We start from the raw sequence: 22,272 nt of genomic DNA, 5'->3' as shown, positions 1-22,272 counted from the left end.
GATCCTATCGCCGTGTGGCTGATACAGTCTTTTGGACACAAGTGGTTCCCATTCCTTATCTATCCTCCCTGACACTGTACCTCCCTGAAATGTTAGCTTTGCTCTGTTGCTGGCTGATAAAGTCAGCTCCGGTGCCCTGCCTCCTCCCCCCCGCCCCACCCCCCTAACCACTACCACCACCTGCCTGCCTATCTGTCTGCTTGTGGGAATATTTATATATTTATACTATACTAGAGGCCTGGCACACGAAATTCGTGAGCGGGTACGGTCCCTAGGCTGACAAAATATAGCAATTTGGTTGCAGGGAAAAGCACATTGGAAAGAATGTTTTCTCACCTGGAAAAGAGCAGGTGAAGTGAAGCTAAAGCAGTAGCAAACGGGGGCGGGGGCGGGGGGGGGGGGGGGGGGCGGAGGCCTGGCCCTGCGTGGCATAAAGCAGTGTTTTGTGTCTTTGCAGATTTCTATGAGAGATACCGCGCTGTATGCATGCTTTAGCGGATGCTTTTCAAAAATCAATGTGGTGCTTGTGTGTTTGTCTAAATGGCTACATGTAGACTTATTTCATTTGTGGGGTTTTTGTTTGTTTGTTTGTTTTACTGCTATGTCATATTCTATAAAGATATTCTCCTGTATTTTCTTCTAAAAGCCATAATACAGGGTGGGGCAAAAGTAGGTCTACAGTTGTTCCTATGGAAAAGAATACAATCATGAATGAATAATAATACAAGGATAAACTGTATTTATAGTACTCACGACTATAAACCTCCTTTTGCCCCACCCTGTACTTTCTTCTCTGCTTAGGTAGATAGTGCATCCTCCTCGACGTGTGTGTGTGTGTGTGTGTGTGTGTGTGTGTGTGTGTGTTGCATGAAACAGGCTTCTAATATTTTTCCATGTGTATTATCCTTACGACATCACTTTCAATAGGTCATTTCCCAAGTCCTTCCTTCTACTCCTCAGCCATGCACCAGATTTCCATGCATGCTCAATCTGTTTCTCTCAGGAATTTGTCACTTCCCGAGATACCACCGTGCAGATCTAAACGCTTCATGATATGATCCGACCTGGTTGATGATGGCAACCCTTCCTGTTGTCTTCTTGAAAATTACTTGGTTCTTCCTCGTTCTTTACTTCTCCATATCAATGTAAGGGTCGGATTTTCAAGCTCTTATAATTTTATTGAAACTTTGATTATAAATGCATTGAATTTCTTTATTACCACAGGAAAAATTGCCGCATTTATAGTATCATGCCTCCCTCCACATCAGCATGGTGTATATGCCAATGCATCCAAGCCTTCTTTATATTCTTCCATAGCATTTCATCATGTCTTAGGTACAGCTTTTACACATCTTATCTTACATTATCACTTCTGGTGTGTTAAGAGTTTCATAATGAATGGGTGTTGGTTTTTATCAACATTTCTGTATTTATTAAGCTTACCATAGAGTCTTTCATCTGTTAATATAGCAAGTTACCTTAATAAATTTACTAATCCATTTTTAATGATTCTAACTTAATCATTGGTGGATTCAGCTTGCCAATATTTCAACTGATCTATCTTGGTAAATGAGGCTGCCATAATCTTCTCTCATAAATTGTCCCTTTGGGTTGCTTTCCCATCTCCCTGTCTCACTGTTTCCTTCTGTATCATCCCTGGGAGCTCAAATTCTTCTCATTCTGTTTCACAGAGCAGTTCAGCTCTCTCCGTCCCCTACAAGTTTCTCAATAAGTGTCCTACGGATCTCTCTTGACCACCAGAAGTCTTTCAATAGCTTCTAAATCATTTCACAGATTCAGAAGAAAAGGCTATGCAATCATTTATGCACATATAATTTTAAAAATCTGAAATGTAAGATTAATCATAATTTCTATAGAATTTCTCACTTTTTATGTTCTGAAAAGCAGTGTATTCAAGGACTGACTTAGTTCATACTGGTGTCATTTATCTTAAAGAATGTATTTATCTTAAAGAATTTATTTTATTGTCATCTGACCATTATTATTTACATTGGTTAAATCCACATTTGTCACTGTTGCTGTAGCATTGCATAATATCTACAATTCACAACATGAATCAGCATTTCCACAGTGGTTTGCGAAAGTAGAAAAATAACGAAAGTAGAAAAATAAATTATAACAAAAGTAGAAAAATAAATCCTAGGAATGAAATAAGGTCACAAATATAAGTAGTAAGTGGGCTCTGTCATAAATGTAAAGCTGGAATCTGTATGTCACGTGACAAGTGGACAATGGATGCGGATAATCTCACAAAGGCAGAGAAAAAAAGAAAACAGGAAGCATGACAATGGGAAATGATAATCAAATTGTATTGAATTAATGAGCCTTTTGTCCTAGTGCGCAGCTCATCAGCCCTTAACACTTTTATCAAATAATAATATAAAGTTACCCAAACTTTCACAATATTTCCCAATAAAGCTTATCAACCTTACTTTTAAACCATTTGACTTTCTCTAGTGCAAGCAAAAAGTAAGGCTTTCCAGTACAAAGTTGTCAAAATTTAATGTTAAAGGTTGAAAAGACATGAAAACTATAGTCATCATTCACCCTTGTAGCAAAAACAAATGCAATTATATTCTTGCTGGTGAAATATGAAACCAGCTTCAAATCAATAACAAGTATTGTGGTTGGAAAGAAAGCAGGAAACAATTGGTAGAGTTTCTTTATCAGAACTATTGGATTTCTCCTAATGTGACTGGCATTTAAGATCAATAACTATTATGTATGTACACAACCAGACAATTCACTTTACAGTTTAATAAAACTATGAGTAAATCAATGTCAGCATATATTTGCCATATACATGAGTGATTTTAAAAGAGAATTCTGGTTTAATTAACGATTAGTTTGTAAACTATGAGGTAGACTTTGAAAGTTATGTTGGACATGAATGCTCCCATGGCATTATTTACAATAGCCAAAAGGTCAAAACAAGGCAAATGTCCATCAACAGATGGATGAATGAACAAAATGTGGTACCTCCATACACAATGGATTCTTAGCCTTAGAAATGAGTGTCATTCTGATGCATGCGACAACATGAGTGAACCTTTAAAAAACATTAAGTAAAATAAGCCAGACCCCCAAAACAAAAATGGTATGATTCCACTTATATGAGGCCCCTAGAATAGGCAAATTTATGGAGACAGAAAGTAGAACAGAGGTTGCCAGGCAGTAGGGGAGGGAAGAATGGGGAGTTGATGTTTCATGAGCAGAGAGTTTCAATTTAGGAAGATGAAAAAGTGCTAGAGATGGATAGTGGTGATGATTGCACCATGTTGTGAATGTACTTAATGTCACTGAATTGTATACCGTACTTTAAAAAGGTCAAAGTAGTCAATTTTGTATTATGTACATTTTACTACAATTGGAAAAAAAAAGATACATTGAGTTGGTATTGGAGAAGCTCCGGCCACAAGGGCTGCATGCAGAGGCATCACCATGCCATTGGAAGTTATTGCTGCCAAATGCAGACCACGCCTTATTCATGGAACACGCCTCATTCACGGGCGTCCATTGCATGCCTCCAGAAATGAAAGGGTTTACAGTGTTTTAAAATAAGGAATGAAATCTTTTTAAAATTATCATTTCTGTGAACATGCGTGCCGTGTCTCGGCAATGCTTTTAGGATTTTGAATAGTATGGATCTTTGACTTCAGGACCAAAATATCAGGATTTTTAAATGATCAGACCTCAGAATTTCTTAAAACTGAACAGTGGTTAAGAGTCAGCAAATGGGTCCATGGCTGAGATCGTGACTCTTTCCCCAGAATCCGATGATTTTCTTCATTCAGCAGAAAAAAAGCACTTAGGCTGCTATGTCTTTTGCATATTACAAGTCACATCCAAATGCTGCAACTGAACACGGAGAAATATCTTACAAGCCAAGTGCCAGCAGAGAGAGAGGGTGTCACTGTCAGCTGATGTCTCCAGGTTAGGACCTCTGACACCTCAGCTCTCAGGGGTGCTGAGCTGGGGCGCTGATCTGCTGATGAAACACTGAATGTTGTATTTAGTGGGAATTCTCTCCATAATTTCTGGGTCTGCATTTGATCTGAAAAGCCAGAACTATCTGTCAAAGCTTCCCAACAACCTATAATTCTAAGTTAAGATTTTCTAATGCAGAAAACACAAAAGAGTGGAGTTCAGGGGAAAACCAACAAAATATGGAAGCTGACGCAGCTGTCCAACCAGAGATTTCTTCGTGAGTGATTTCAAACACTATTTCTCCCCTCACAGATGTGAAAAACCAGTACTGCTATTCACGTTTTAATTTGATTTTTACTTTTATTAAAGATATACAGGCTTGTGGTTTAAAAGGTCGCGCCTCTATAAAGAGTCTAACAAAAACAGCAATTTCTTTTTTCTCATCTTCTCACCTCTAATTCCATATTTCTGAAGGCAAACCTCTCAACATTTTTACTTCTTCTATCTCCCTATCTCTACTAATACACTCACACTACTATTTTTTTCCATTTTAGATGTTATCTATTCGCCTTCTGTTATGGGGAAAAAAGAATTAGGTCCACATATACAGACTCATTCCCTCTTGCACTCATCTTCCCATTAGTTGCACCATAAAGTTTAGTGAGATAATCAGACAATATGTACATTGTCTGGCTGCACATATCTATATTAATAAAAAGGTAATATGCCGAAACCGGTTTGGCTCAGTGGATAGAGCGTCGGCCTGCGGACTGAAAGGTCCCAGGTTCGATTCCGGTCAAGGGCATGTACCTTGGTTGCGGGCGCATCCCCGGTGGGGAGTGTGCAGGAGGCAGCTGGTCGATGTTTCTCTCTCATCGATGTTTCTGACTCTCTATCTCTCTCCCTTCCTCTCTGTAAAAACTCAATAAAATATATTAAAAAAATAAAAATAAAAAAAATAATAAAAAGGTAATATGCTAATTAGACCAGACATCTTTCAGACGTTCTTCCTGACAAAGCCGGGAGCTTGGCTGGCCTGCAAACCACCCCAGGCCCCTTGCTCAGGCTGACCCCGCCCCCAGCAGGGACCCCCACCCCAATTGGGGGCATGGGCACCCTACAAACAGCCCAGGCCCCTTGCCCAGGCCACCCCTGCCCCCAGCGGGGACCCCACACCATCGGGGGTGTGGCTAGCCTGCAAACCACCAGTGGCCCCTCACCCAGGCCAGCCCCGTCTCAGCGGGGACCCCCAACCTGATCGGGGCGGGGTGGCCTAAAAACCCCGTGACCCCTGCCCCAGTGGTCCCACCCCTCAATGGGCTCCCCCCACCCTGATCCAGGACCCCCTTCAGGACAGGCCAGCCAGCCCCCACCCATGCACCAGGCCTATATAATAAAAGGATAATATGCAAATTGACCCTAATGGCAGAATGACTAGAATGACCACTGGACCAGTCACTGTGAGGCGCACTGACCACCTCTCAGTCCCTTCCCCAGCCGTCAAGCAATGATCACCCGATGGCGAATGAGGAACTGGGGGTGGGTGGCAGCGGGGGGTAGGGCCAACTGTGGGCAGTTGGGGAAGATGGCCCTGATCCCAGGCCAGGCGTAGGGACTGTACCTGCATACGAATTTCATGCACCGGGCCTCTAGTGATTATATAATAGTGCTGCTAAGCAAATCCTAGTCACAGCTGGGTTGTGCAGTATGTTTTGATTATATTTTCTTTTTGCATGTTTTTGCTCTCTCTGGAGTTAATAAGGATTTTATTTCTTCATTTGTTCGCTAATTTATCACTAATTTGTTGCCAAACTCTTTAGAGGTTGAATTATTTATCACTAATTTGTTCCCAGAGGTTTAATTATTGTTTCAATTTATTCAAACACAGCAGGTTTTCCACCAGTTTCAAATTTTCTTGGGGAAACCACTCTTGGAATGCTCCATCTCCTGCCTCAATCTAGTCTTAACGTTCTCTAGGCCCGATGCACACCTTTTTCCAGAGATTTTTTCTTTTTTCTTTCTCCATCCTCTTTTGGATTCCATTTATCTCTCCCCTACATCCCACATCTTCCTCTTTATTGATTACGTCCTTGTTTGAGTGGAGCACACCCTCTAGTAACCTTCTTAGAATGGTAGATAGGAAGTAAATTTCCTGAGACTTTGCATATCTCTAATTGTCTTCATCCTACCCTTAACAGTTTAGGTGGAGAAGAAATTCTGCATTATAAATTATTTTCTTCAAAATGTTGAAGGCTTTGTTTCATTGTCTTATAACCTCCAAGACTGTGCTTGAAAAACTGGATGATATTTTGATTCTCAGTCCTTGGTGTGTGACCTGTGATTGTCACTCCTTCAGAAAGAGAGGCTTCTCTTCGTGGACAGTACTCTGAATCTTTTGATGCTATGCCTTGATATGAGCCTTTCATTCATTTTTTTCAATATTTTTGGGTATTTGTAACTGAATACTTAGATCCTTCAGTTTGGTGAAATTTTCTTAAATTATTTCTTTGGTGATTTTTCCTGTCTATTTCTTTCTAAACCTCCTATTATTTAGACATTGTAACTATTGGTCTGATTCTCTACTTTTGATCCTTTTTATCACCTCTTGTCCATTTCATTTTGTTCCACTTTCTGAGGGATTTCCTCAATTTTATCTTCAGCCCTCCCATTAATATTTTACTTTCCCTATGACATTTTTTATTTTAAAAGTTCTGTTGCTGCTTTGAATATTCTTGTTTATATCCTTCTGTCCTTGTTTTATGTATCCAGTTTCTTCTCATTTCTTAATTCTAAAATATTAATGACAGGGTTGTTTTTTCCTAACTTTTTTCCCTGCTCCCTGCATTGCCTTTCTTTCTTTCTTCTTCTCTTTTCTTCTTTGCTTCCTTCCTTCCTTCCTTCCTTTCTTTCTTTCTTCCTTCCTTCCTTCCTTCCTTCCTCTCTCTCTCTCTCTCTCTCTCTCTTTCTTTCTTTCTTTCTTTCTCTCTTTCTTTCCTCTTTCCTGTTTGGTTTCTTTAACCTTTGGTATTAGAAGCATCCTTAAAATTCCCGATGCTGTTGGCTGGCTGTCCATACAAAAAGTGCAGCCTCTTGGGCTATTAACCTAACTCCCGGGCTTCTAGGAACATACTGCAGGGAGGAAGCAGGTGGCTGGGAGGGTTGTCTGCCTTTCAGTGTGTACGTTTTTCCTTCATCATCCTGTCTTGGTGTGCAACCCTCTCCCTCGTGTTCACCTCTTGCGAGGATGAACATTTAATCCATTTCCAGTGCATGGGTGGCGTGGAGTGGGATCGCAGAAGCTCCGCTGCTTCTTGGAAAGACTTTCAAACTGTTCCAGCCCCTGCTTGCCCCCCTCCTCCCCCCTTCCAAGCCCCAGGGACTTAGCATCTCCAAGTCCTCAGCAGTTCTGCAGTGTGGATTGCTTTGCTTCTGGGAGCTCCCCACTTCCAACTAAGGTGTCGGCTTTCTTGGGTTTGCTCTGTCAGTTACCACACATCCATCTTCACTCTCATCTCCAGAATGATGTTGCGTTCTTCTACTATCTTTGTCCTAGTGGGTTTATGCTTTTAAAAAAATTCCTTTACTGTCATTTAAGAAGAATTTTAGAAAAGGACGTTCAAAAAAGTCTTCCCATTTTTAATACCAGTGTTTTATAATGTAAAACATTTAATGTATCAAGATTATAAGATTTAGGTGTGCATCTGGATCCCTTTGGTCAGTGGTTACAAAGGGTAGTTCCCTGGGTTGGCAATATTCACATCAGCTAGGAACTTGTTAAAAGAAAACAATTTGGGGGGCCCTACCCCAGACTGACTTAGTTAAGAATGCTGCGGGGGGGGGGGGGGAGGTTGGGTACAACTCCAGAAATCCATGTTTGAATGAGCCCTCCAGGTGGTTCCAATGCTTGCTAGAGTTTGAGAACCACTACTGTAGGTGATGGAGGGATTCTGAACATTTGAGAAACACCACCCCCCTCCCTTCAAATCCAACCAACAGAACAAAAGAGCAGGTATGAGAAAATGTTTGTGGACATAGATGCTTTTTGCTCCATGACACCCAGCTGTTTCCTGCCTTATACGGCTTAGACGGGGGTCCCTGGGCCTGGGCCTGGGTGAGAAGAAAAGACAGTCATAGAAAAGTTGGGGGAGGACAAATATCGCAGGGTCCGGCCCTCTTCCACCTCTTCAGCCATCAACAGGTTAGAAGAGGAGCCTCCAGCTTCCCTCAGGGCAGGGAGCCTCTAGGAACCTGGAAACCTGGGGCGTCCATTGCCCCCGCCTACCATCTGAGCAGCAAATACTGCCGGTCGTCTTAACCACACACAATCGGCCCATTCCTCTGAGTTTCTCTGTCTGCGTCTTTTCTTCTTCCCCTTCCCCACCTTGGGGAGGATCTTCGCACGGTTTCCTTTGGAACCCCCTCAGCAGCTCTCGCTCTGAGCTCTCCCCACCCTCCCTCCCAGGTATGTCTTCACCGTCATTTATACCTTTGAAGCCTTGATAAAGATCGTGGCAGGAGGATTTTGTCTAAATGAGTTCACCTACCTGCGAGATCCTTGGAACTGGCTGGATTTTAGCGTCATCACCCTGGCGTGAGTATTTCTCCACCCTGATGTGGCGTGTGTGTGTGTGTGTGTGTGTGTGTGTGTGTGTGTGTGTGTGTGGTGGGAGGAGGGGAGGGCTGTGGATGTGCCCAGGTTCACACTCGGGGGCCTTTCCTCATTGCTATCTAGCTTCCTCATTTGAAACTGCATGGCCTGGGGGTTTGTTGCCACAGACTGTGGCTTTCGGGGTCACTTTCCAGGGTTAGTCCCATGTCCTCAGGGACCTCAAATCTGAGCTGGTAACTGGCCTGTCAAAGTAGATCGACAGGGCTCAGCCTTATACCCACCTGACAAGAAGGTCTTTTCCTGAGCAACCAGTGTCTGCAAAGGCTGGTTGGCCAAGCCCACGTGCTTGAATACCCATCCATACGTGTAGCACAAGGGACCCTCCCCCCCCCCCCCCCCCCACAGCCCACAGCACATCTTCTCAGAGGGGCCATTCGGAAAGGTATTACGACAAGTCAATCAATGTTCATGTTGGTCTGTAGGTAGAAGTGCTATTGGACTCTCTGTCTCTTCCGGGTCCTTCCTAGGCTCACGTCACCCCCAGTCGTCCTTACCTGTGCTGCATGCCTTCCCAGCGCCCCCTCCTTGCAGAGATGCTGACTGACTTCTGGTCCTATAGGTACATTAGCACAATGACAGATCTCCAGGGGATCTCAGGCCTGCGGACGTTCAGAGTTCTTAGAGCTTTAAAAACAGTCTCTGTGATTCCAGGTGAGCGGCTTTAACCAGCACACTTACTCATGGAGCACGTGCTGGGGTCCACAGCCTAGTGTCCTCCTTTGACTTTCACCAGAGCCCTATAATGTTCCGGAGCAGGGTCCGGCCGGCGTGGCTCAGTGGTTGAGCAGCGACCTATGAACCAGGAGGTCACGGTTAGATTCCCAGTCAGGGCACATGTCCAGGTTGGTGGCTCCATCCCCAGTAGGGGGAATGCAGAACGCAGCCAATCAATGATTCTCTTTTATCATTAATGTTTCTATCCCTCTCTCCTTCTCCCTTCCTCTCTGAAATCAATAAACTATCTCCTTGCACCTCTTTCTCATTCTCTCTCTCTTAAAGTTCCAGGGCATGGACTCTTGGCCCCACTTACTATACAAAGAGACTGAGGCCCAGAGAGTAGAAAACGCAATCGTAAGTCCTCATTACTGGCAGGAGGCAAAGTGTGACCTGGAAACCTAGTGTCTCGATTTCTCGTCCAGTGCTCTGTCCGCAGCATCGCATGGTCTCACCATGAATAAGTGACAAGAAGAAGGTCAAGTCCTTGTTTTATATTCTTGTTGTGGAGGTCAGGCAAGTCTCCGTCTAGTCAGATTCACATTTATCCCTTAACCCAAAGGTGTAAACTTGGAGATAAATAGGAAGGAAGGGGGAGGCAGCCCAGGGCTCTGGTGAGTGTCTTAGCCATTTCCAGAGATCTGAAAGCTTGAGCCTCAGCCCTGTCTTTAGACACACTGAGAAAAGAACTAGGTAACCCCTGATTACAGAGAATTCAGAAATGAACGTATTTCACCAGAGCTCATCTTATTGGGCCCCCAAGATCTCTGTTGTCACCAGGAGCCCAGAGGAGACTTCCTGGTCTTTCCCAACATCCTCACACCCCACCTCACCCCGTCCCCATCCCAAGGCTTCAGTTAGGGGCTACTACTATGGGTGCCCACCTGCTGGCGAATGCCATGGAGCTCCCCTCAATTGTCACACAGCTCCGCCCCACGCCAGCTCCCAGCCCAGGGCCAGACACCGGCAGTGTAGTGCTCAGTGGGTTATTTGTGGACCAAAATAACAAGGCAAGGATTGAGCCCAGACTGCTCTCCTGGTCAGAGGTCATTCTGCTACCCTTGGAACTGCTCTCCCAAAGAAGGCGATTTCGTTTGCAGAGCAGCAACCATCCGTCCTTAAATGAGCGGGGGCCTCATTTTTGCTGCCAACTGAGCTTGGCTCTGGCATAGCCCCTCTCAGATTCTCTCCGTTTCCAGTCTCTCATGGTCTTGGTCTACTGCCTCCGTGTTTTTGTGTCTGTGTCTCTCTTCTCTGTCTCACTCTGTGTCCTTGAACCTTCTCTCTCTCTCTCTCTCTCTCTCTCTCTCTCTCTCTCTCTCTCTCTCTCACACACACACACACACACACACACACACACACGGGTTCATGTGTCCTTAGCCTCAAGTTTCTCCCAGGATATTGAGGTAAGAAAAGAAATACAGATGCCGAGTGACCGGAATGAAGTTAGGTGCCTCATGATTATCATGATTAGCACAATGCCTGGAATATAGCAAGCACTCAAGAATTCTTTTTTTTTTTTAATAAATATCTTTTAAAAATACTTAATTAATTAATTAATTTATGTTTTAATCCTCACCCAAGGATCTTTTTTCATTGATTTTTAGGGAGAGTGGAAGAGAGAGAGAAAAACAGAGAGAAATATGGATGTGAGAGAAGCACATTGATTGGTTGCCTCCTGCATGAGCCCCAACCAGGGCCTGGGCTAGGGAGGAGTCTATAACCAAGGTACAAGCCCATGACTGGAATTGAACCTGGGACCCTTCAGTCCACAGGCCAATGCTCTATCCACTGAGCCAAACCAGCTAGGGCTCAACAATTCTTTTTTAAATTGAATTGCTATTGTCAGGAATGTATTCGCCTTAAGATGATAAAAAATGCATTGCCTGGTATCAGCTGCCTCATCTTTACAATGGGGCAATGATCTTTACGAGGTTCATATGAGGAGCTAGGGTTGGAACTGCCATAGAGTTTGTAAAACGCCTCATACCTGTGCGTAGTGAGAGGGTAGGATGGCTAAGATGCAGGTGTGCCAGGCACATGTGTGTGCTGTGTGTGGTACCTTATCCATGTGGGAGTGTTGCTGTCATCTTCCCATAGGGCTGAAGGTCATCGTGGGGGCCCTGATCCACTCGGTGAAGAAGCTGGCGGATGTGACCATCCTCACCGTCTTCTGTCTGGGTGTCTTTGCCCTCGTGGGCCTGCAGCTCTTCAAGGGCAACCTCAAGAACAAATGTGTCAAGAATTGTACCGCTCTCAACGATACAGCCAATTACTCCTCTTATGAAAAACTTGAGTGGAATTTCTGCCATAATGACGAAGGTCTGGTTGGCAAGGGGTGTGAGACCCCTACGTACCTATATAGACATATATTTTGATTCCTCTTTTCTGCTCAAATGCTTTTCCAGAGTTACATGTTACTTTTTGATTTCCTATTTCTGTTACCAAATGTCCCTTTTACAAGGAAATGAGGTATACGTCCAGGGGCAAGTCATTCTGCCTCTGCTGGGAGAGTCTTGAAGCTGAAGTCACTGCTCAGCTTTTCTCTTCCCAGATGGGGCTTTTTCCTTCCAAGAGTCCTGCATGTCCACTGAGAGCTCATAGCCAAGGAAACTTACCTCACTGGGGCGGGAGACGTTCAGGTGCTGCCCTCACCCCAAGGCTTGAGTTGTAGGGTTCAGAACCATATGTAAAGCTCCCACTTTTTCTTCCTTTCTTTTGCAGACTTCTACATCAATAAGCCAGGCACTTCTGATCGCTTATTGTGCGGCAATGGATCTGATTCAGGGTGAGTGTCCAACCCATGACATAGCTCCAGCGCCCAACAATCCTTTCTCCTTCTTGTCATCAGCATTTTCTTTTTCTCGTTTTTCCCAAATATATTTTTTATTGATTTCAGAGAGGAAGGGAGAGGGAGAGAGAGATAGAAACATCAGCGATGAGAGAGAATCACTGATTGGCTGCCTCCTGCATGCCCCCTATGGGGGATTGAGCCTGCAACCCAGGCACATGCACTGACCAGGAATCGAACCATGACTTCCTGGCTCATAGGTCTATGCTCAGCCATTAAGCCATGCCAGTCGGGCATCATGAGCATTTTCTGGGCAGAGATTGGGCTACAGATCCTAAAGAAAATGAGGAAATGAGTAAGTCATGGCTTCTGCCACCCCAGGGCTATGGGAGAGCGTGTATAACTTAGCTTCTGCTGTGTAACAAACAACCCCAAGATTTTGTGACTTAAAATACCAGCCATTTATTTAGCTCAGGATTCTACACATCAGCATGTTGTGCTGAGATCAATGTGGTGTTCTTCTGGCATTGACTGGACTCATTCATGCATATTCCGGGGCAGATTAGCTAGAGACCAACTGATCTAGGATGGCCTCAGCTGGAGTGGTTGGTCTCTGCTCCATGAGAGAGAAAATGGTCTCTCATCCCCCAAGGCTAGCCTGGGCTTATTCTCATGGCAGAGTCAGGGTTCTGAGAGAAAGACTGAATGTGTCTCTTGAGGCTTAGAACTGGCACAGTGTAACTTCTACTGCACTCTATTGACCAAAGCAAGTCAAAGGTCAGTCCAGATCTAAGAGGTAGAGAAATAGACTCCACCTTTTGATAGGAGGAGCTGCAAGATCATATTGCAAAGGAGTGTGGATACAGGGAGGAGAATAATCGTGGCCATTTTTATAAGCAATCTATCCCAGGAGGGGACTCATATATTATTAAATATGTTTTGTGCCAAATGCTCCACATTTAATTATCACATGGGTTTCGTTATCCTCACATAACAGAGAAGAAGCACATGCATCAGACTTTGTCATTTCAAATCTTATGGAGACCAGACACATGACAACCAATGAGAGGAGCGGGCTGGGTGGGACCCATGGCAATGAGAGTTCGCGCCCATGTAAAGGGGGCAGCCACTGCTCAGTGCAGCCTTTGGTTGCCATGAGGATCCACTACTTCCAACTCTTCCCACTGTTAAAAGAGAAATAGGAAATTACGATTTTCATGTGAAACCTCCCAACTGTTAACATTGGCTACCGAATCCATAAAATGCCTATATATTATGGACCCAAATATTTCTGCAAGCCAAATTCAGCCTGCAGGCTGCCAGTTTGTGAGCTCTGGATGCTACACTGTGGAGACCCAGTGCTGTGCTAGAAGCTCCGGGGACCATGGCAGCACAGAAAGGTGATGGTGTGAGGCCGGGGAGGAGGCCAGGGAAGGTTTCCTGGAGGTGGGAGTTGAGTTGAGAGTTGAAGAGCAGCCTGGGTGAGTAAGAGTTTGAATGGAGGCCATTCCAGGTGGCAGAACAGAATGTGAGACAAAGAAAAGAGGGAGCCCCCCACCCCCAGGTTTGACTCCTTCTTTGACCACTGGAGCAGATATGAGCAGAAAGAGTGCAGGAAACAGATCAGATGGGCTCACCTCTCCCACCTCCATGGCTGGGGGCCTGGAAGATCAAAGCCCACATGACCCTACTCCCTGTTGCCCAAGTGGAGCTAGTGGTACCTATACGGAGCTCTGCCTTAATCAGCTCACTGGGAAAACAATCTCAGACAGAGCTGAGGGGTGGGTGCAAACAGGAGAATTTGATCAACATAGGCTTCTTGGTCTCTTTCTTTTTTTAAAATATATTTTATTGATTTTTTACAGAGAGGAAGGGAGAGGGATAGAGAGTTAGAAACATCGATGGGAGAGAAACATCGATCAGCTGCCTCCTGCACACCAGCCACTGGGGATGTGCCTGCAACCAAGGTACATGCCCTTGACCGGAATTGAACCTGGGACCCTTCAGTCCTCAGGCGGACACTCTATCCACTGAGCCAAACCAGCTAAGGCTGGCCTCTTTCTTCACAAAGCACTTGGCATTTGGTGCTTTGGCTCAGGGAGAGAATTGTTCTGATGTCAGCTTTCATTTGCCTTTGACTTAAAATAGGGCCCCATCAATGTCTCTTTCCAGTCTGATAATGGCATTTCTCATGGCAATGGCTCCAGAGTAGCCCATTCACTGGGGTCCATCCATGGGTACCCCCTTAAGCTCCAATAGAAGCCAGACCGCCTGTTGGGCAGGTCCGGGGCAGGTAGTGGAGGAGAGGATAGAGCTGGGATGGCAAGTAGAGGCCAACTCAGGACAATGGGCAGAGTAAGCCCTGAAGGGGATGTCGTGACCAGCAAACCTGGGACCTCTGCTGGCCTTCAGATAAGCAGAGACCTGAGCAGAGGCCCACACTGACCAGTGGCCCTGTGGCAGAAAAGCCTGGGGTGTTAAGGTGGAAAACACATACTAGGGAATACTTGATGATTTTCAGCATTCTTTCACATACATCCTTCTGGTAGCATCAGGTTAAAAGCAGCAGGAATTTTAATTTACATTTTATATGTCATCATTACTATGCTGAAGGCATCAGGCAAGAGGCTTCGTACCATGATCTCGTGTCATTTTCAGAGCAGTTAGCTGTTGATGCGTAGCAGCTACAGTGGGGTTCTACAGAAGGCATAGAAATATGATTGCCCTCAGAGTTCACTAGCACACCTACAGGGGAGGGGGTTCACTAGCTCCTTGGGGGAGAAAGCCAAGAGGCTGACTATAAATGTGGGTCTACAATATCTGGAAACCAAGGTTGGAGATAGAATTGGGATTGATTATAATCAAGTTGTTGGGGCTCTAATCAGTTGTATGGATCCCGGGCTTGAGTGTTCACATGGACGTCTGAAATGAAGAGAGCCCCAGAGGCTGGTGTTGGTGAGGGAATCCTAGAGTAGTAGAACCCAGAATGCAGATGTAGCATTACTGTTTCCTTGACCAGGCCAACCCATGAGAGTGGATGACAGAACCTCACATGCCCTGAGCTTAGAGATATTTCTCGACATCAACTTACCCTCTTATTAAGCAGAGAGGAGTCCAGCACTCCCACCCCAATGCTCACCAAGAAATCATCTTCAATTTGACATTCCTTTATAGGTCAGTCTCCATAAGCTACTTGACAGTTATAGTTCTCCTTTTAAATAAATACAATTAAATTATAGCATTTTAAAGCATGAGAGAGAGAGAGAGAGAGAGAGAGAGAGAGAGAGAGAGAGAGAGAAAGTGCTCAGTAGGTGGAAAATGTTTTCATTGTTATATATAATTGGTTGGTAAACTTGGCTAATGTGAGTCCTCCTTTAATGGACAATTCTGCAGGGAATGCCAACAGGCTCAGGTGTTAAGTCTGTGTTATTCATACCAGCTCTCCCACCCCTGGTGTGCACTTGCAAAGAGCTCATCACCATATAGGGCCATGTCTGAGCAGTCTGCCGGGCCACTTCCTTCCGCATGAAACTCTGAAGTGAGAATATTGTCATCCCCCATTTAATGTGCAAGACAAACTGAGACCTAAAGAGACTAAGTGTCCAAGGTTATCTGGCTCATAAGAGGAGGTTCAGGCCTTGAATTCCAATCTCCCCACAGCGCCAGGCTGCCTTGCCCCCAATAAACAGGGTGCTGTGTAATTGATGACCTTCTCTGCTCTTGCTGCAGCCACTGCCCTAAAGGTTATTTCTGCATGAAAACATCTGACAACCCAGATTTTAACTACACCAGCTTTGATTCCTTCGCTTGGGCTTTCCTCTCACTGTTCCGCCTCATGACACAGGATTCCTGGGAACGCCTCTACCAGCAGGTATCGATCTGCATGTCCCCACAGAGACTTGGTTGAAGGCGAAGGGGTCAGCTCCAACATGGCTACATTTTTCCTGGAGGAACCTGACAATGTCAGGGGCCCAGCTACTCTGGGCACATGTCTCTCTTCTTTCTCTTGAATCTGCAGACCCTGAGGGCTTCTGGGAAAATCTATATGGTCTTTTTCGTGCTTGTCATCTTCCTGGGATCTTTCTACCTGGTCAACTTGATTTTGGCTGTCGTCACCATGGCCTATGAGGAGCAGAACAAGGCGACCATGGATGAAATTGAAGCCAAGGAGAAGAAGTTCCAGGAGGCCCTCGAGGTGCTCCGGAAGGAGCATGAGGTCCGTGAGGGGTGGAAGCTTTGTGAAGTCTGAAGGCTGTGCAGTCTTAGGCAGAGGTTTGGACCAGTCCCTTAGGTTAAGGCTCTTAATCTCAAGAACTTTAGGAAGGTTCATCTTACCTCAGGGACTAGCTTACATCATGTTTTCTTAAGAAGAAGAAGAAGAACCTGAGTGAAGAAGTTAGATAAGTGATTTATTGAGGGGTGCCCTCAGAAGATGGAGAGTGAAGGAAGCAGAATAGGGTAGGGTAAGAATTAAATGAGAAAGTAGCCTCAGCTAGAGACTACATTTGGCCTGATCCCATGGGAACTCTGGGGCATGCTTGTATCATGCTAACTTGAAGCAAGAGGGCCCGTCTTTTGTACCCTCATACCTGCCCCAGCCAGATGTACAGTCAAAGGAAACTTTCTGCAGGACGCTGCAGCTGTGAGTCATTAGCAGCAAACACTCCAGCAGCTGGAGATGAGTGTCCTGACCAGGTAAAAGGGATCTGGACAGGTCATCAACAGGGTCTCCTTTGAATAAGAGAGGTGACCCAGAGTAGGTCTTCCTGCCGTGTCTCAATCCCACCACCACCCAAGTCCTCATCCCGACTTCCTCTGTTTCAGATGCCTTCAGCTCTGTGACACCCCATGTCTGGGGGACACATGTACGCTAAGCTCAACCAGATACTGTTGGCTGCAGCTGCTGTTCTCTCTCCTCAGGTGCTGGCAGCAATGGGGATTGACACTGCCTCTCTCCACTCCCACAGTGGATCACCTTTACCCTCCAAAAGAGCCAATGAAAAAAGGCACAGAATGAAGCCAAAGGTGTCAGATGGCTCCACAGATGACAATAAATCACCACAATCTGAGCCTTACAACCAACGCAGGATGGTAAGGGGCTCAGGTTTGTGCTCTAAAGATTACCCACCATTGCAGCTGTTGTATATGTCGGTTTGCAACAGGGAGCTAGCTGGGGCACAGACCTTGGGAGGCTGTTTTAGTGAGCCAGACCCCAAAATTGTGGCCTATACCAGGGCAGGGCCATTATGGGTGGGAAAAGATGGTGGATTACAAAGACTTTGATGGGTAGGGATGGAATCAACAAGACTGGGACTGTGGAATGTGGAAAAAGTAGAGGAGTTCGAAATGACTCCCAGGTTTCAAGCTTGGGCAATTAGATGGGTGGTGATTCTAAGTCAGGAGCACTGGAGGAAGAAGCTAAGGGTGTTGGAAAGTGGTGAACCCATATTGGGCATGATAAGTTCGAGGTGTCTGTGGACCTGTGATCATCCTGAGTCAGCTTCCTTCTGACACTCACTGTCTGCAATTCTGTAACCTGGAGGGAGGTTCTTGTCCGTGGTGCTGAAATCATTTGCAAGCTTTTTTCTGACCTCATGCCTCAGCCCCTACAGCTCAAGTGCCTACCTATTGTTGGCACAGAAGATCCCAGCACCCATCTCTGTGATAGTGTCCAGTCTGGGAATGACTTGAGTACCTCACTGCAGATCCTGTAGCAATTCTTCCCCACAGCAAGCCTCTGCCTCCCGTTCTAAGATTCACGATACTCACCAAGTTTCCTCCCACCACCTTCTTCTCCCTTCAAAGTCCTGTGTACCCCACATATGGCCTTTCCACAGGCCTGAAAGATAATAACCCCTTTGTGGTACAATAGTAACCATTCTATTAGTATAGGAAAGGTGATAAAATGGCTATTTTGGGGCCTTCTGACTCTCACTTCCTTCTCAATCTCTTTTCCTGTGCTCATCTGAAGGACATTTTACTTTTTGGAATAGCATCTGTACAACCCTCAAACTTGTGTGTGCAACAAGAACACAGACACAATCACCTGCACACTGGCCTCAGAGACACCCACACTTTAGCATTTATCAGAGTTTGTGTCCTTCCCTTCCTTGCTCTGCCTCTTGAGGAACACCTGACATGCACAGGACACAGTTCAGAAGAAGTTTCAAGGGGGATTTGACCAGGGACTTGACAATCAGGATGAATTGCAGCTTCAAGGAGATGTCAATGATACTCTGAATTGGGCTTTAAATTTCCCCATAACTCAGCACCTGGATTTGCAATAATTGTTGGGTGTATGTGGTTGTCTTTCCAGCTATGCTCACCTTCAAAGGGAAAAAAAGAGGAACTATGTCTTGTTCATTCAACAATACTAGGTGCTTGGTATGAAGAGATTAATAAAACATGGTCTGTTTCCCAAGGACTGCCATTTGGATGGAGGTGGCAGGCATAAAAACAGATACATGTTAAATGCTGTATCAGGGGCAAGTAAATGGTGTTTGGGAAATAGAAGAGGAAACACAACTCTTACAGGATTGGGCTGTATCAGGAAAGGCTTCGCTGGAGGAGAGAATCATTAAAATGAAAAGTAAATAGTGAGTCGGGGGTCCTCCAGTAACTGAGGCCTGGGAGGATTTGGCAGGTATATTTTCCAGGCACAAAGAATAACATGTACAAGCAAAGACAGGAAGATGCCATTTGGGTAATTCTTTAATGCTACCTGATTAATTGGAGGCCATTCAAGAAGGCATCCCCTTCCTCTTTTCCCCAGTATATTCGTGTGGTAAATAGACCATAGGCATATTTTAGATAAAGCCATTTTCTTACCATCAGAGGTGAGAGAATGGTTGGAGGTAGCTAGGAAAGACACAGTCAGGGTCTCAGGGAACTCACAGGAAACTGGTTTGTCTGCTTGGATGATGCATGCTATGGCAAGTCTAATACTTAAAATCAGGAGTCATTGCTGCCCTGGCCTGTTTTGGTCAGTGATTAGAGTGTCGGCCCAGGAACCAAAGGATCTGGAGCTTGATTCCCGGTCAAGGGCACATAAGTCAGTTGCAGGCTCAATTCCTGGCTCCAGTTGGGGTGCGTGCAGGAGGCAACCAATCGATGTGTCTCCCTCACATTGGTATTTCTCTCTCTCCACCCCCTCCTCCCCTCCACTCTCTCTAAAATAGTCAATGAAAAAAATATACTCAGGTAAGGATTAACAAAAAAAGAGAAGTTATTGCCCACAATAGGTTAATTTTGAAATATTAATTGTTGGCTAAGGAGGCACTTCCTGTCAAATATGGGACAAAAAAATTTTCTTCCTCCTTTCTTTATAGGTTTGCTTAGTGCCCAAGTGCAAATAATTTGGTTGTCCAATCTTTAATAAGGATTTACTGACTCTGCTACTTTGCTTCAAAAGTGAGAAGGGTTTGTGGATTTTTATGAGTCCCATGTTCCTTGGACATATATACTAAGCAAAGAGTGCTCTGTTTACAATCTCAGGATTTCAACGATGGCTGGGAAACTTCTGTGAGTTAAGGGGATAAGTAAGGAGAATGCTAACAGACAAGATGTCTCAATTTTGGTACTTTAATAAATAAAAGAAATTCTTGATGTAAAAAATGTCAAAAGCTGTAAATAATTTTTTAAATATTTTTTTAAATTGATATTTAGAGAGAGAGAGAGGATGGGAGAGGGAAAAAGAGAGAGAAACATTGATGTGTGAGTAACACATCAACCAGCTGCCTTCTGCACGACCCCCACCAGGGATTGAGCCTGCGATCTGGGCATGTTCCCTGACAGGGAACTGAATCAGTAACCCCTCAGTACACGGGACAATACCCAACCAACTGAGCCACGCAGACCAGGACTGTAGAGAATTTTTATGAGTTTGTTTGAGTCAAATTAATGACACTTGCTGGAAAGCAAGAATCCCAACAGATTGAGGAAATGCTCCTGAAAATGGCAGTTTTCACACTTATTTTATGTATCAGCATCAAAGGGGAGGATGTAAGGGGGTTCCATGGGTGGGAGATTAGGAAAGGGGGAGAAAGCAAAATTGGGAAAATCTTGGAGATTGGATAGAGAGTAAAATGAAGAGACACACACTTCTTTTACACTGGTGGATAAAGGGTAGTTAACATTTACAGCACATAGAGATGGTATGTGTGAGAACAAGATATCAATCAGGGATTCTATGGTCTCATATTCTGGTGGGAGATTATGTCCTGGAAAAGGGGAATTACCCTGACATTCCAAAGGTAAGTTATCATAGATGCAAAAAGATGATAGTAGGCTCAGTTAAGGTAAAATTGACCTTTGCCAATGAAGATACTGCTCTAGGACATGACTGCCTGCCACGACTCACCTTTTGTTAGGAAGTTTTCATTCAGACCATCCTATTTCATTACATTAGGCCTCTTGCAGGCCACCCCTGAGCTTGTCAGGTATAGTATGTGTCCCCTTTTTTGTCCACAGAAGTAAGGAAGGGGGAAATTTTCAGCAGTATGATCAGAGTTTGGTAGGAAGTCAGTGTTTAGATTTTAGAAATACCGATATGACCTATGGACATAACTGATAACTTGTTATGGTCAGGTTCCCACGATGGCCATGGGAACTAGCTCACCCAGCAACCTGACCCTCCCTGAGCTCTGGGCCTATGAATTACTTCCTTTTCTCTGGCAACGGTAGGTCACCCAATTCCCTCAGAGGCAGATTTTGATGGGAAATGTTTATTGATTTGGAGGAATGTCATTATTCTTCCAGGAAATTAGGCTGTAGCTCTCCCCTCAATCTCCCCATTGTCGACTATTCAAAGTTTGCCTCAGGGGATCCTGGAAGCTTATTGCATGGCAAAGCTCTTGTCTTCTCCTTTGCCGCACATGTAGGCTGAGTCTAATGAATTGTAGAACCTAATTTTCCGGTCATAAAGTGCACTGGGTCATTCAACAACCATTTACCAAGCATGTTCCAGAGCTAGTTCACGTAACAGAGTCTCCTCAGGTCACAACTTGCATGTGGAGTAGCCCGACGGCCAAAGGCTGGTAAACAGATGACACATCTGATTGAACCACAATGTTGTCCTCTAACATGTCTTTGGCCATGAGGACCTATTTGCTGATCTTAAGCACCCTATAATCTGTCATCTCTGTTGGCTTTTTCCCAGGTTGTGTCAAGAATATTTTCCCCTATTCTCCCCTCATGTTTACCTAGACTACCCCTTAGATCTGTGTCCTTCATTTGCTGCTAGATGGTCATGAGAATAAGGGTAGGGAAATGGGAATGAGCAGAGGCAGGTGCTGGGCTCCAGACTGTCCTGCAGGGTGAGCTTCCAGCCTCCTCCTTTCCTGCTCCTCTGGGGCAATGCCCAGTCTTTCCTAGGCCTCACCTCTGGGAGACGCCGGGCTAGCCATGGCAGTGTGTTCCATTTCCGGGCCCCTGTCCGAGACGGCTCATTCCCTGATGGGGTCACAGATGATGGAGTCTTTCTTGGAGACCGTGACAGCTATCGGGGCTCCCTGCTGTTGGGTGGGAGTACCAACCAACCAGGCCCTCTCCCCAAGAGCCCGCTGCCTCAAGCCACCAACCCTGGATCAGGGCATGAAGAGGATGGACACCCCCCATTGCCCACTGGTGAGCATGGACCTGGAGTCACAGAAGGCTCGGTGAGTTTGGGAGTGTTCTTTGGGGCTGCTCTCCAGTTAGAGGCCTTGGGCCACGGCGTTCTGAGTGTCACCCATGAAAGGGTCCTTTAGACTTCATTCTGCCCAATACCTCCTATTCATCCCCATTTTACTGACTGGACAAGTGAGACCCAGAAAGAGAGGTTGGGTTTACCTGCATTCAAACAGGTTTTCTGGTTTACTCTGTAAAGGGATGCAAATTATTTTCCAGTTGATCCCATATTTCCTTCAGTGTTTCCCTGTCCCCACTTGCTACCACTGCTTTAGAGATAGGCCTGCTTGCTCTCTGGATAAGTAAGAGAAAATGGAAGATTCTCCGCCTCCCTGGGGCTCTGTGCAAATTACTCTGGGCTTGGCTAATGGGACCCAGAGAAATCCTAGCAGGTGCCCTGGATAGACCTGAGCAAAAGCAAAGTAGGCAACAGTGACTGAATAGTCAGCACTCTCAATAGAATAATCACGGAATGTAATGCCAA

At 45.2% G+C, this 22,272-nt stretch overlaps 1 protein-coding gene across 1 annotated transcript in view; it reads left to right on the top strand.

The window, feature by feature from the left end:
- The window catches only part of SCN10A (sodium voltage-gated channel alpha subunit 10), a gene marked incomplete at both ends in the record, with an annotated part of 79,119 nt that overhangs the window by 10,846 nt on the left and 46,001 nt on the right, over positions 1–22,272 (top strand). The window contains 9 exon segments of the mRNA XM_081105580.1: positions 8,411–8,539; positions 9,177–9,268; positions 11,432–11,627; positions 12,056–12,059; positions 12,061–12,119; positions 15,852–15,993; positions 16,141–16,338; positions 17,043–17,213; positions 21,485–21,778. Coding sequence (XP_080961706.1) covers positions 8,411–8,539; positions 9,177–9,268; positions 11,432–11,627; positions 12,056–12,059; positions 12,061–12,119; positions 15,852–15,993; positions 16,141–16,338; positions 17,043–17,213; positions 21,485–21,778 — 1,285 coding nt within the window.

The sequence above is a fragment of the Myotis nattereri genome, assembly GCF_964212035.1.
Source record: "Myotis nattereri genome assembly, chromosome: 14".
Taxonomy (NCBI): Eukaryota; Metazoa; Chordata; class Mammalia; order Chiroptera; family Vespertilionidae; genus Myotis; species Myotis nattereri.
This window is presented reverse-complemented; position numbering and strand designations above follow the sequence as displayed.